At 43.2% G+C, this 14,962-nt stretch overlaps 1 protein-coding gene across 1 annotated transcript; it reads left to right on the top strand.

The window, feature by feature from the left end:
• The first annotated feature begins 10,340 nt into the window (after positions 1–10,340).
• Positions 10,341–13,534, top strand: LOC120534726 (gastrula zinc finger protein XlCGF7.1-like). The gene is made up of 2 exons (XM_039762311.1): positions 10,341–10,347; positions 11,364–13,534. Exons 1-2 carry the CDS (start codon positions 10,341–10,343, stop codon positions 11,966–11,968), a joined length of 612 nt encoding a protein of 203 aa, XP_039618245.1. The 3' UTR covers positions 11,969–13,534.
• The last annotated feature ends 1,428 nt before the right edge of the window (positions 13,535–14,962 follow it).

Here is a 14,962-nt window from a genome sequence, read left to right as displayed (position 1 = left end):
TTTCATCCAAGTAGTGAGTAACCCCAGTCACAACTGGGCAGGTGGTGGTCTTGTTTCAGCCACCTGGACTCTCACTTCACTCCCACATTTGTTTTATATCTCATAATTTGTAGTACTAGGGTGTTGTACGGTGTTAGCCATTATGAAAGTAGAGAGAAGTCCAGTAAAATGACCCCTTTTATTGGCCAACTAAAAAGATTACAATATGCAAGCTTTCGAGGCAACTCGGGCCCCTTCTTCAGGCAAGATGCAATTAAAGGTGTCATTTTGCTGGACTTCTCACTACATCTCATAATTTGTTACACGCAACAGTGAGTTACTCATAACACATTATCAGTTGTCTGGCTTGACGTAAACCGGAGGGTGTCCATAAAGACATTTTGAACTTCATTTCACCTGATAATAGTTCTGTTTTGATGGAATTCAATCCTGTTCTTTCCACAGGGGGGGAAAAAAAAGGACCCGTTTACTGTAACATTTAGATGGACGTATGTGAAGCTGGCATGAATATCAAGGAGCAAAGCACCATAAACGTTAAGGAGGAAGAGGAGGATTGTGAGTGGGAGCCCGTCCAACTTAAACAGGAGACTTTCTGCATTAAGGAGGAGGACTGTGAACTGGGGCCAGTGGACATTAAAGAAGAGGCTGAAGAGAAGTGTGCCGGCATTGAGACGAGCAAACTTAAAAGCGTCAAGGAAGAAGATCTTCACAGTGGGCGTCAAAGTGGTGGTGGTGTAGTGGTGACAGGATTAGTCTCATCTCAAAGCCGGGACTGTTCATCTGCGGAGCCTCCTATTGATGTGAAGTCTGAATCGTTACAGTCTGACACAAGGGGGACGGAGGAAATATCATCTGTTAAAACTCGGGAATGTCGGCCACCACCTACAAGTCAGTCTGGAGAAAGTAAGTGTGACAAAAAAAAAATACTGTTGGTGTTATGGGCATTAGAGGGGAGGTCTTGAGCATTTTATGAAAAACTAAGAAATGTAGCAACTCTTTTTTTTTTTTAATGTGCATTTAATGTAGTTTGAGAGTTCATCAATGTTAATGTAAGTTTTTTTCCATTTGCTGCTCTTGCATTGTCTACACTCTGTTGCCAAAACTGTTGGGACCACCCCTCCAAATCATTGACTTTAGGTGGTCCAATCACTTCCATGGCCACGGGTGTATAACATTGAGCCCCTTGGCATGCAGACTGCTGACCTCTACAAAGAGAATGGGTCACTCTCGGGTGCCCAGGGAGAACTTCATGGAAACTGAGCAGCCGAGCCTGACATCACCAAGTGCATTGTAAAGCCCACCGCCCGCCACTGGACTCAAGAGCGGAGGAGACGTGTCCTGTGGAGTGACGAATCACACAATCCGATGGAAGAGTCTGGCCAGGAGAACGGGACTTCCCTGACCGCAGTGTGCCAAGTGTACAGTTTGGTGGAGGGGGGGGTTATGGTGTGGGGTTGGGCTTGGCCCGTTTGTTTCACTGAAAGGAACTCTTAATGCTTCAGCCTACAAAGTGTCATAAGAATGAGTCATAGACATCATAAAGGTTTGGGGCAGCCACCCGTATTGTTTCCTGGCTGCAAAAAATTGATTTGAAATAAGCCTGATGTGCATAGAACAGAGTCCAAAGCAGAACTGACTGGCTTTTAGACAAAATAGCTGTTTTAAGCAAGAGTATGGGAAAGGACATCGTTGGCACTAGAACCTGATGTGACGTCTCCTGGGACCGGAAATGACGTGAACCAAACGGGATTTCCCGGGAATGGTCTGCAAAAGACTGAGAGAGACAGTTAGCACACTCTGCTGCCCCCTGGTCTGGTGTAGAATTACTGTTATTTAGGCCCTTTAGCTGTTTCTTATGTGCACGTGTGTGACAAAAGCCATTTTGGACAATTTCATGCTGCCAGCTTTGTGGGACCAGTTTGTGGATGGCAACATGACTGCACACACCCACCAGTGCACAAAGCAAGGTCTATAAAGAAATGGAGGAGTGAGTTTGGTGTGGAGGAACTTGACTGGCCTGCACAGAGCCCTGACCTCAACACCTTTGGGATGAATTTGAGCGGAGATTGTGAGCAGGTGAGTCAGGCCTTCTCATTCAACATCAATGCCTGACCTCACTAATGCTTTCCTGGTCACAAAGTCCCATAAACGCACTCACCGTTCACCTCATGGAAAGCCTTACCAGAAGAGTTGAAGCTGTTAGAGCTGCAAAGGGTGGGCCAACTCCATATTAAAGTCTGTGGGATGTTATTAAAGTTCATGTGTGTGGAAAGGCAGGTGTCCCAATACTTTTGGCAGTAGTGTGTAAGTCTGTGTAACTTAGTGTTGAGTATTTCTGCCGACGTTTTGCATTTTTCAAGAAACTGTGGTACAGCCTCACTACCTAGGAAGTGCTCTATAACATCCATAATTGTGGTTCATTCTAGTTTAAGTTATTCGTGATTTATGATTGAAAGTTTAGTATTATTGCTTACAGTCAACTTATGAACCAGTTTTAAACAATTTTCTATAAAATAAGTAATAAAGCATCCTGAATTTTTGGTGATTATTTCTGCTGACAGGCATTTGCAGGTACAAGTTTCCACTTACATACAAAATTGTCCTACAAACCTCTTCAGGATTGACAGGCTTTCTGTTCTGTGCTTTTTTTTCTGCAGAATATGAATAAAATGCTGAGCTAATTAATCAATGAGATGAATCAGGCTTAAGTTGCTGACTGTGAAATGCGGAGAAGCCAGTGGGACCGAACCTGGGGAGCACACATGTAGGTGACATAATTACAGATGAAGGTGGGCATAAATAGAACATTCTCACTGGGGTAAAATGCAACTGTGCTCTGAGATGAAAATCATGGGACACTCCAGTCAAAGGCTGTTGACATCGGCCTCAAACGTCAAACATTACAGACGTCACAGTAAGCAACCCGACCTAACCACCCCCACACCACCACATCGGTACAGTCCAGTCTCCTTAGCCGTAACCCTGAGCAGAACTCTGGCTCGAAATGTTCTGTGATCCACTTTACACAGTGTAGAATAAATAAATATGACAACCAGTCGCACAAAGTTGTGGGGAACCGTCCCATATAATGTCCAGTGGACAGGTCAAAATAAAATAAATAAATAGGGATCAACCAAACATTCGACAAAATAACAGCGCAAAATAAGGGGTTTTTTTTTAGACAGAACTAAACATGGCTACAGCAAATTAAGAATGGGAAGTGACATCATGGCCCCAACTCATCTGGGAGGGACGGAAGGTCAAGTCAACCATTCTGGTTTCCGGAGAAGTAAGTTTACTTCTCCTCTTTGTTTCTGCAGGAAAAGAGAGAGAGAGGTTAGTACACTTCGGTGGCCCTTCACCTCACGATCTTTTACTCACACGCGGGTTGTTGACTGCCTCTGAAGCGTGCATACCTGTGTGCGGCTACAGGAAATTAAGAAGGGGAAGTGACATCATGGCCTTGATTCATTCATGACGTCATCCAGGAGGGACGGAAGGACAAGTTGGCCATTTTGGCTCCGCGGTACAGACATTTACTTCTCATCTCTGTTTCTGCAGGAAAAGAGAGAGAGAGAGAGAGGTTAGTACCCTACGGTCGCCCTTCGTCTCACGATCTTTAACTCACCCGTGGGTTTGTTGACTGCCTCCGAAGTGCACGCGTACGTGTGTGCGTGACAACAGTAAAGGACAGTATTCCACTGCCATCTAGTGGACGAACTGACATTATGTAACCAAAAAATCCTGAATTTTTCTAGATGTTTTGCCACTCCAATATTCATGAGTGGATACAAAGCCTGCAACCAAAAGACGATGAGTAAATAAGAAGCTGTAAGTAAAGCCAGTTTTAGAACAAACTTCAACTGAACCATGAGTTGAACCAAGCGTTAGGGATGGCAGCGTGAATCGGTCATCAAGGGTTGACACAGATCGTGAAATTTGTGCCTTGATGGAGACGATGAATTCAGTTATCTGAAGGTTCACCATGGTACACAAGTAGGTGTGTGGCAAAAAGAGGCAAAATGTTTGCAGTCAAGTAGAGGAACGAGGAAGACGCCTGCCTGCTGAGCACTGCTCACAATGCAGCATTTGTTTCAGGGGAAATGTGGAAGTCACTAAGCTTTGCACTGTGGTTTCTTGCAGGGGTGGGTCAATCACACGGTTCAGGCACTGACACTCCATGATGCCACATATTTAGGTTTATTGTATGTGCAGTCTGTTATGTCTCCCTATAATGCAATCCAGTTAGTGGATCCGATGCTACTTAAAGGTGTGACGTTTACTTTTGTCGTAGTCTCTTTTTGACTTTGTCTCCAGCTCTTCTCCATTTTTTTGTAAGGTTTTAAATCCCCTTTTCCCACCTCTGTCTGGTTTTAATGCAGTTTTGAGGCAACTTGGGCAGACATCCACTTGGTTAATGGCCCTCAGGTGTTTGTTCAGTAGGGCCAGTTGCAGTCACCTGAAGGGAAATAAAAGTCTTCTTGCTATTCCATCTCTTCACTATTGCTTTTGTTTCATCTCCTTCGGCTCCCCATCTAACAGAGCAGGCCTCGTTATGCTTCCCTTGTATCGATCCTCTTTTGACTTCCCCACCATTGACTCCTGTGTTGATTACAAATGTTGAGGTTGGTCACCTATTTCTTTATTTTGGGTGTTTTTATTTTTCATCCCTTAAACCAGTAAGGTAATTATGTAACGTGTTTTCTGTTGTTCATGTTTTATTTTGTCTTCAGCATTACGTCGTTTGGATAATAATTTGGCTTTGTTTGTTAGTTGAGCGTTTAATCTTGGAGCATTTAATCTTTAGTTCCTATTTAATTCCTTTTCTGATTTCTCTTACCAGTCCTTTTGTCTAATTGTTAGTTTCTGTTTCAAGGAGAAGTCAAGCAAAATGACGCCTTTTATTGGCTAACTGAGCAGATTACAATTTTCAAGATTTAGAGGCCACTCGGGCCCCTTCTTCAGTTACGAGGTACTGTAATCAATATTCTTACACAATTATATTACAAGGTAATCGTGTAAGAATATTGATTACATCTTGCCTGAAGAAGGGGCCTAAGTTGCTTCGAAAGCGTGCATATTGTAATCTTTTTAGTTAGCCAATACTTTTGCTTGACTTCTCATTGTATCCATAACGGCTAAATTGCACAACACCCTAGTACTACAGACATTTCTGTTTCAAGAAAATGTATAAAAACAGACAAAACAATTCTGTTTTATTGTTTTTATTGTTGTGAATTGTTGATTTCATCCTTATTGCCCTTATTCTTTAATTAGCTAACCGTGAGATTAGAACTGAATGTGTTGCCATTTCATTGAGGGCTGGCATGGCCCACAGAATGATGATGTCTGGAAATTTATGCTCTTGACTTGTTTAGTCGAAGTGTTATGGATGCATGTTTTTTTTTTTTTTGTTTTGTTTCAACCTAAAATGTAACCATGGATACATCTATTTAGGGTACGGGTGTCGAACTTCGGTCTTGGAGGGCTGCAGGTTTTCATTCTAAACATCTTCTTAATTTGTGACCATTTTTTTGCTGCTAATTACCTTTTTTTGCCTTAATTTTAATTAGCTTGACTCAGACCCCTTAGTTGTTTCTTTTTTCTTAATTAGCAGCCAAACAATAACGAGCCACAAAACAAGAATTCATATGACCAGCTCACCTGTGCCCATCACAAAATATGTGAAAATAAAGAAAGGTGGAGGTCTCACTAAGGTTGATCTCTCAGCTCGCCATAACATTGTGAGGGTGGTCTTGGAAAAAACAGAAAAATCAACAGTTCTGGAAATATCTGCTGTGGCAGAATGAGAGCAGCAACAAGCCATGGAATTCAATCATGAGTTTAATTAACAGTAAGAATCTGCTTCTCGTTGTGAAAATGGTTGGAGTCTGAAGCCCCGATTTAGCTGGTCATCTGTTGGCTCGTTTCATGCCTCATTTCTGTTTGGCTGCTATATTATAGAAGATAGGAATCAATTCAGAGGACCGAATCCTTAAGAACAGGGTTTTTAAAATTAAGGGAACAGGAGTTAATTAGCAGTGAAAACTGGTCACTGATTAGGAAACGGGTTAGAATGAAAACCTGAAGCCACTGCGGCCCTTGAAGCCTGGAGTTCGACATCCCTGATTTAGGGGTTTTGGAACTGAAGGAATTCTTAAAATGTCAGTTTTTTGTTTGATCGCCATTGGAAAGAGTAAATATTTGTAGCATTATGCTGCGGTGCCCTCATTGTTTTTCTATGGGTGTAAATGCATTGTGTGTTTCCGTAACAATCATACCACATAATGTGAGACACATGGCATCACCATGCTGGCAGTATAGAGTTCTGTGCACGCATTTCTAGGGTATCCAAGATGGCGGATAACGCCTGGAGCAGCGTGCAAACAAAATCTTTTGATCTTTGTCTTCCTGGTTTAAGAAATGTAGCTCCAGTTATGTTTTTTGGAGTTCTGTTAGTGTTTTAATTTTTGCAACAGATTGTGATGTCTGATGTTTGCTCTGAGAATGTTGATGAAGTATAGAGAAGGCCAGGAGAAGTTGCAATGCGTCTTTCTATATCTAGAGAAAACATATGACAGGGTGCCTCTAGAGGAGTTGTGATATTTTATGAGGAAGTCGGGAGTGGCAGAGAAGTTTGTAAGAGTTGTACAGGATATGTACGAGGGAAGTGTGACCGTGGTGAGGTGAGTGACGGAGGTGGGATTACATCAGGGATCGGCTCTGAGCCCTTTCTTATTTGCAATGGTGATGGACAGGTTGACAGACGAGATTAGACAGGAGCCCACGTGGACTGTGATGTTTGCTGATGACATTGTGATCTGTAGCGATAGTAGGGAGCAGGTTGGGGAGACCCTGGAGAGGTGGAGATCTGCTCAAGAGAGGACAGGAGTAAAGGTCAGTAGGATCAAGACAGAATACATATGTGTAAATGAGAGGGAGGTCAATGCAATGGTGAGGATGAGAGAGTAGAGTTGGCGAAGGTGGCTGAATTTAAATACTTGGGGATCAACAGTACAGAGTAATGGGGATTGTGGAAGAGAGGTGAAAAAGAGAGTGCAGGCAGGGTGGAGTGGGTGGAGAAGAATGTCAGGAGTAATTTGTGACAGACGGGTATCAGCAAGAGTGAAAGGAAAAGGTCTACAGGATGGTAGTGAGACCAGCTATGTTATATGGGTTGGAGACGGAGTTAAAGATGCTAAGATTTGCATTGGGTGTGACAAGGATGGACAGGATTAGAAATGAGGACATTACAGGGTCAGCTCAGGTGGGACGGTTGGGAGATAGTCAGTCAGAGAGGAGAGATTGCATTGGTTTGGACATGTGCAGAGGAGATATGTTGAGTATATTGGGAGAAGGATGCTAAGGATAGAGCTGCCAGGGAAGAAGAAAAGAGGAAGGCCTAAGAGAAGGTTTATGGATGTGATGTAAAAGGACATGTAGGTGATGGGTGTAACAGAACAAGATGACGAGGACAGAAAGATATGGAAGAAGATGATCTGCTGTGGAAACCCCTAATGGGAGCAGCCAGAAGAAGAAGATTCTGATGTTCTTCTGGTATTGACTTTGCCTCGTCCTGACTTTGTTCATCTCCTGGAGCCTCACATGTAACACCTTGCATAGAATTCACACTAATACAAGGCATATGGACAACACTAGAAATGTGTATATGCACACAAAAAATTCAGATGCATAGAACTGTACATAAGCAAAGTTCTGTAAAGTTATAAATCCCAATCAATAGGGATTTTCATGCATATGCACAAGCCCACCCTGACTCCACCCAGAATGTTGCATATTTTAATATGCATATCAATGTAAATAGCCCTTTTCCTTCAGTATTTTGTTAAAAGACAATGGCAAAAGCTTGTGTAAAAAGTGGGCCATAAGCAGTCAGCTGCTCAGTGCTTGGCACTCCGCTGGATTACATGGATAACCGAAACAGAAAGGGAAGGTCTCTGTGTTCAGAATGAGGTGAACTCCAGAGGAGCTTCTACTGCATTATGGCAGGCACCAGAGTCAAAGAGTCTCCATGGACCACGTTCTCCACCTCACGTAGTGGAGCTCACCGCAAGGAGATCTGGCCATTTGATGCCTCCCATGATGTCAGTGGACGATGACAGGGTTAAAGTTTAAGGGTTGAATATTTTTTCCAAAAAACTCAGTTTTCTGAAAGACACACACAAATGAACATAAAACGTCTGTTGCTGTGGCTGCTGTCGGCACCAGTTGGATGTCTTTGGCAGTGGCGGCTGTGTGGGGGTGACTCGATGGCCAGCAGGAATGCACAGCAGGTGGGCTGCCTGGCTGTCTTCATGTGGAAGGTGGGTGACGGTGGTAGATACAGTGCGATGCAATCTGGTTTGCACCTCTCATCTCATTGTAAGTGGTGGTCCTCCCAGGTGAAAAATTTTGTAGGCACCTGACCTACACTAACGTGTTCAGCACCGCAATTAGCTCATGCTGGGTGCCTGACTTTCGTTCTTGATCTCCATCTCCTATTACTTGCATCAAAATCAGAGTCTGATTTAATGATAATACGTAAAATGTCATTCATATGGAGTATTTTGCTTTGCGCATTTGCTTTGGTTTCTTGCCAGATGTCAATGCCATTTTAGAGGTGGTTTGCTCCACGCTACTCTTGCATGCGCAGGTAATTGAGGTCAAATCAATGAAGCTAACTTTCCTTCTATCAAAAAGAGTCGAACTAAAATGTAACGGGGATGGGTTGATGTTTGTTGCAGTTTACCGTCCCTTACCTCTGAATTTTTGACAAAACTCGATATCCGCTCTGAAAGGGTTACAGGAAACTGTCAAGTTGAAGAAAGATGCCAGCCATGTCAGCAGGCAATTCAGGCATGTCAAAAGCAGGCGTGTGAATTTCCCCTTGGGGATTAATAAAGTGTCTGTCCATCCATCCATCCATCCATCCATCCTGTTGTTAACCTGTAACTAAACCAAAATTGTGGCCACCATCTCTTTTTCTAATACAGTACAATCTTCTATATAAACGTCTACACGTGGAAGTGTGTGTGTCTGTCTGTCCGTCCAGCCTGGGAAGTGAGAGATGGAGTCGAGGTAAGGGCTCCACCTCAGAGGATACACAAGCGGAGGCGTGCATGGTGGCAAAATGAAACCTCCGAAGAAAGTGTCACTCGCTTAGCCGCTAATAGAGAAGCGAGGCCGACACATCGGCAAATGGTATCCCTTTTACTTTTCCTCTGGCCACTAATACACAAGCGAGGTGAGCACGTCAGCAAAAGGAATCCTACTAGACGGAGACGCCCAAAGTAGTTCCTTTCAATTACTTGACATCTCTACATTTCAATTTTTTTTCTGACAATTTCAATAGTTTCTAGGACCCCGGGCTTTATACAGCACGGGCTTACACAGCTAGTAGAATATAAATGTGTAGAATGAGTGGACTACAGAGGCTTGTGTTTATGTTAATGAGTTTAGTTACTTACTTTTTCGAGAGGTTTGCTTACCTTGGCAGTGACATTCATGTCTCTGGTGGCTCTTCCTATGAAGTCAGTAGACTGATTGGAAGAGCATATGGGGGGGGTCATGAGGTCACTGGAGAGGGGTCTGTGGCAGTCCCGATACCTATGCAAAAGGATGAAGGTCCAAGTCTTTAGAGTCCTGGTGCTTCCTGTTTTGCTATATGGTTACGAGACATGGACGCTATCCAGTGACCAGAGACGAAGACTGGACTCCTCTGGTACTGTGTCTCACCGGAAAATCCTTGGGTCCCGCTGGTTTGACTTTGTGTCGAATGAGTGGTTGCTTATGGAGTCTCACATGAGGCACATGGCCTGCATTGTGAGGGAGCGTCAGTTACGGCACTATGGCCATGTGGCGCGTGTCCCCGAGGGTGATCCGGCTTGTAAGATCCTCATTGTTGGTGGTTAAATACAAGACAGGCCACTGCATTCCGGACCATCTGTAGCAGCTTGATAGCACATGCAGGTACTTCTGCCAGAAGTGTGTTACAGTATGCCAGTAGACCAAAGTCTTCATCAGATGTTGTGCTGCATGGTCTGTCAGATAAGGTCTGATCTTGCAGTTGTTGTACAATGTGAACCTGCATGAACGAGAAACAGTAGAAATGTGGTCAGAAAAAGATGCCAGTCACCACCCCAAGGTTGCATACTGACATGGCAGGTGCTAGTGACAGTGAACCAAGCTGTACAGATTTGGGGAGACTGGCTGGCTGGCTGGCATCACAAGAAGCTCTTTTTTTGCCAGGTTGAGCTATAGATGGTGTTCCATTATCCAGGTTGAGATATCGATAAGACATGCAGAGACTCTAGCTGATACCATGTTGTCCTCCGGTGGGAATGACAGGTACAGCTGTGTGTCATTGGCATAGCACTGATAAGAGATAAAGGGATTGGATGGATTGCAAGCCCAGTGAGATGGTGTACAAACTGAAAAGTAGAGGACCCAGCACCGATCCTTGGGGGCACCAACTGATACGCCCTTGACAACTCGCCTGCTCAAGATGTAGTGCTCAAACCATCTGAGAGCAGTCCCAATGAAGCCAAGGTCAAAGAGGGTGGCAAAATGGATGGCGTGGTTGAATGTGTCGAAAGCAGAGGAGAGATCTAGCAGAATCGGGACCAATGACATGTCGGTAGCTGTGAAAATCAAAGCTGGTCAACCACAGTCAGTAGTGCCATCTCAATTGCGTGGCTCCTCTTGAAGCCAGACGGGTTGGTATCCATTTTGTAGATAGATAGATACTTTATTAATCCCACTGTATTAGGAAGGAAGAGGTTTTAAATGGCATGTTCAAGTATTTTGGGAGAAGAAAAGAAAGGAGAGAGAGACAGGCCTGCAATAGTTAACTTAGGACTGTACTCGTCTATTAACATTATCCTGGAAATTCTCGACGATATCAGTGTGTCGCAAAGCTGATTTCACCAGCCACTCTCCATCCAGAGCAGACACCGTTAACTGCACTGATTCTGGTTTGCCTCGTGTTCTAATTTTCTCTCAGACTCGTCTATTTGCTCATTTCTCTGTTTTGCTTTACTGATTAAGTAAGCCATTTTGATATATGTGTACAAAATATAACCAGTCATTTTGTCAGTTAAGCCCATTACCCATGATCTCTTTACTTTTTCAGCTTCCTGACTCCAGTAATTGTGTTCTTGTGGGGAGTAATTATCAAGTAAAATGTAGTATTGTTGTTGTTGAGTATCTTTCCATGTGCACCTTAAAGTCTTATGATTGCTTATGGGTTTTCAAAGGCTGTTGATCATTTCAACCAGCATGAATTTAATGTTGTTACTAATGTAAAGAGTAGGACAGCAAATTGAAAGTAACCTTTATCTTTTTTCCTCTTTAACTTCATGTAGGGAACAAACCTCACTGCTGCTCTGAATGTGGCAAACAATTCTCTCACAGGGGCACTCTTGGAAGACACAAAAAAATTCACACAGAAGAGAAGCCGTACTGTTCGGAATGTGGCAAACAATTCACACGACTCACCAGTCTTCATAGACACAGAAAAATTCACACGGGAGAGAAGCCCTATTGCTGCTACGAATGTGGCAAACAATTCTGTGACAAGATAACCCTTCAGAGCCACAGTAGGATCCACACTGCAGAGAAGCCGTATTGCTGTTTCGAATGTGGGAAGCGATTCTTGCGAAGTGACAGTCTTCAGTGCCACATAAGAACTCACACTGGAGAGAAGCCATTTTGCTGCTCGGAATGTGGCAAACAATTCTGCGACCGGAGGAATCTCCAGAGCCACACAAGGATTCACACAGGAGAGAAACCGTATTGCTGTTCTGATTGTGGCAAACAGTTCTCGCATAGTAACAACCTACAGAGACACACAAAAATTCACACAGGGAAGAAGCCCTACTGCTGTTCAGAATGTGGAAAAGGATTTTCCCAAATGGGCCACCTGCAGCGCCACATAAGAATTCATACTGAAGATAAATTCTCAAAATAGAAAAACACAACCTGAGATTAGTGTTAAATAAAGTAACCAAGATTATGTTCATGTAGAATCCACAGAATCCAGAATCCAATTAATAGAATAGTTTGATTCATCGATAGGATGCAGAGCTGATGGCAGAAAAAAACTTTGTGCAGGGGTCCCTTTTGAAAGAAATTACAAATCATTCATTCTGTAATCATTCAACCGAGTGAAGGTCATGACAACAGAATTTTGGGGTGCCAAACAGGGCCCGCCCTGTTTACTTTCAGTTACATACATAAAAAAAAGACCACCCTGAATGGCGTAAAGAATCCACAGAAATTAGTCGCCACGTAAAAAGTGTGGCTGCTTGTTTAACCCCCTTTGCCAATTAGGTTGACTGTTATGAGGCTCCTCACTTTTAGGTCGGTGATCTCCCTATTAAGTGATGCCTCTTTCCGGGCAGTCGTCCTTTTGTAGCCTGGGGACCATAAGGGGCAGAGTTAGTTGCCCTCACAGAACACTGAGAGGGAAGAAAATGTCAAGACAGCAGCAGCGCCCCCTCTCGGTCTGGGGTGGTATCGCATACCTGGGAAGAGCTTGGATGGTGACCCTCAGGTGTACGTGCATGACAATACATAATTAATGTGTGTGTGTGTGTTTTATGCTAAACATGCTGATCATTCTCATTTTATTACATTTTCCTGTTTAAAAACACAAGACTTGACAATATAGTAAAATACATAATTAAAGCTCAGGATACGTCTGAGAAGTGAACTAGAATTGTGTCCCTCATTTGCTGGTTAATGATTCAGTTTGTGAACGGTCCACCTTGTTCATGTCTAACGACGTATTTCAAGCTCAAAAGAAAAAGAAAAACGGTGAAGGACTCATTGAGGTCAAGTTCTACTCAAGTGCACCACCTTCACTTTGGTCATCTCGCGTTCATTGCCAAGAAAGGTTCAGAGAAGTCAGGTGAATTCTCCTCCAGGAATCCTTAATATCTTTTCTTTATGGGAGATGAATGATTGTAATCTTTCAAACAGAATACTAAATGGATGCTTTATCCAGGATTGCCAAGTTAAAATGTTGATGTTGCAAACGTTTCCAATGTAAAAGCATTAACAAAAGATTGATGAAGAGTTTGGGCACCTTGCAGTGAAGCCAGTTTAATAATCAGCTGGCTAGGCCAACAGAAGAAGAAAATAAAAGAAGGTTCCAGTGATGACTTCAGCCAATGCTTCCAATGAGCTGATCTCACATACACATTTGTGGCTTCGAAAATTAACACCAGCGTCTGGCTTTGCAGGGTCGTACATATTGGACATGAGGAAAGAAAGAAGTGGACCTTCTGTGTTGGAGTCAGACGTGACATCAATGCTTTCATTTCTGAGGGTAAAAGAGGAGATGGCCTTACCAATGGTGCCACCTTGTGTGCTGGAGTGGTATCGCTCTCTGATACGGTGCTTTGGAGATTTCCCTTTACACACCCAAGAACAAAAGACATTAAAGTTGAAAGTTTCCGATTCCGACTAAAGGTAAAGACGTTTATTTTAAAAATCTGAACCCCCCGTTCTTAGCATGACGGTGATTTTTTTTTTTTTTGACTGTACAAATTGGTATTTTTCTGGTGAAACTCCAATGCATTGTCAGTTGTTGTAATCTATATTTATTCCAAGGCTTTTCAGGTCTGATTTGGTTCAGACATGTAATAATTCCATTTTTTCTATCAATTAAAAAATAAAAGCCTTTAATACAGGAGTTTGAATTAATTGACAGTCCACCAATAACGGGAATTGGAGAAGCCTGCTGGGCCAGATTGATAAAAGATCTTCTTAACCACTAATACTTACCCAGATAAAGGGGTGTCCTATTCAAAGACTACCAGATCAAAACCAGTAAGTTCTGACCTCTGCTGGCAAGGCCCAAACATGTCCCAGCCTGGGTGGGCTGCAGTAGAGGGCCGGGTTGGTAGAAGCTTTCAAAAATGTAAGTTGCACCCAAGCAGAACGGGTCAAAAGACATCGTACCTGAACAAAGGGAGTCGACTTTGCACTATGAAGTCCTTTTGTTGCAAGAGGTGTGTTATGGAAGCATAAGATCAAAGTAAATGTATGCTAATAGTGAAGCCTAAGGTCTCATCCATCCATCATCCAACCCACTATATCCTAACACAGGATCACGGGGGTCCGCTGGAGCCAATCTCAGCCAGCACAGGGCACAAGGCAGGAACAAACCCCAGGCGGGGTGCCAGCCCACCGCAGGGCACACACCAAGCACACACACTATGGACAATGTAGGATCGCAAATGCACCTAACCTGCATGTCTCTGGACTTTGGGAGGAAACCCACGCAGACATGAGGAGAAAATGCAGACTCCACACAGGGAGCCGCGCTACCACCGTGCCGCCCATATTGGATGTTTAGACTTCTAAAAACCTGCTTATCCAGGTTGTATTACTATTCTGTTGTCACACTCATTTGCTTCTTTTAGGGCATGTCTAGGAATCTGAAGTTAATATAACACATTTATTTATTTGGATGAAGCCTTTATGCATAGTGACTTACAACATTTATGATACAATTGGTTACGTCCCTTTTGGTTTTCCAATTGGAGCACTGGCAGGTCAAGTGACTTGCTCAGGTTCACACAGTGTCAGCGGTGGGATTTGAACCCACAGCCTACAGGTTTGAAGTTGTGTAATGTTTAGTTAATTTGGAATCTTTACAAATTATTACAAGTATATACTTAAATGAATTTGTAACAATGAAATGATTAAAACCTAAAGAAAAGGACTGCATTTAACTAAAGGGTTAACTAAACGTGGCTCAAAGCTTGAGGTCTGCCTCATCTTAGAGAAACCACCAGCTGGATTTTCCAAGGTTAGAATGAGGTAAATGAGTAACAAACACCCCTCTAGAAAGTGAGGATAAACTAATGGGAAAGCCCAAAGACTCCCGCCTATGAAGCGGCACTAAATCCATAAAAAGGTTTGCAGGACAGACCAATACCTGCAACCCCGATGC

This window comes from Polypterus senegalus, chromosome 8 (genome assembly GCF_016835505.1).
Source record: "Polypterus senegalus isolate Bchr_013 chromosome 8, ASM1683550v1, whole genome shotgun sequence".
Taxonomy (NCBI): Eukaryota; Metazoa; Chordata; class Cladistia; order Polypteriformes; family Polypteridae; genus Polypterus; species Polypterus senegalus.
Note: the sequence above shows the minus strand (reverse complement) of the source record. Positions and strands in the feature narration are given on the sequence as shown.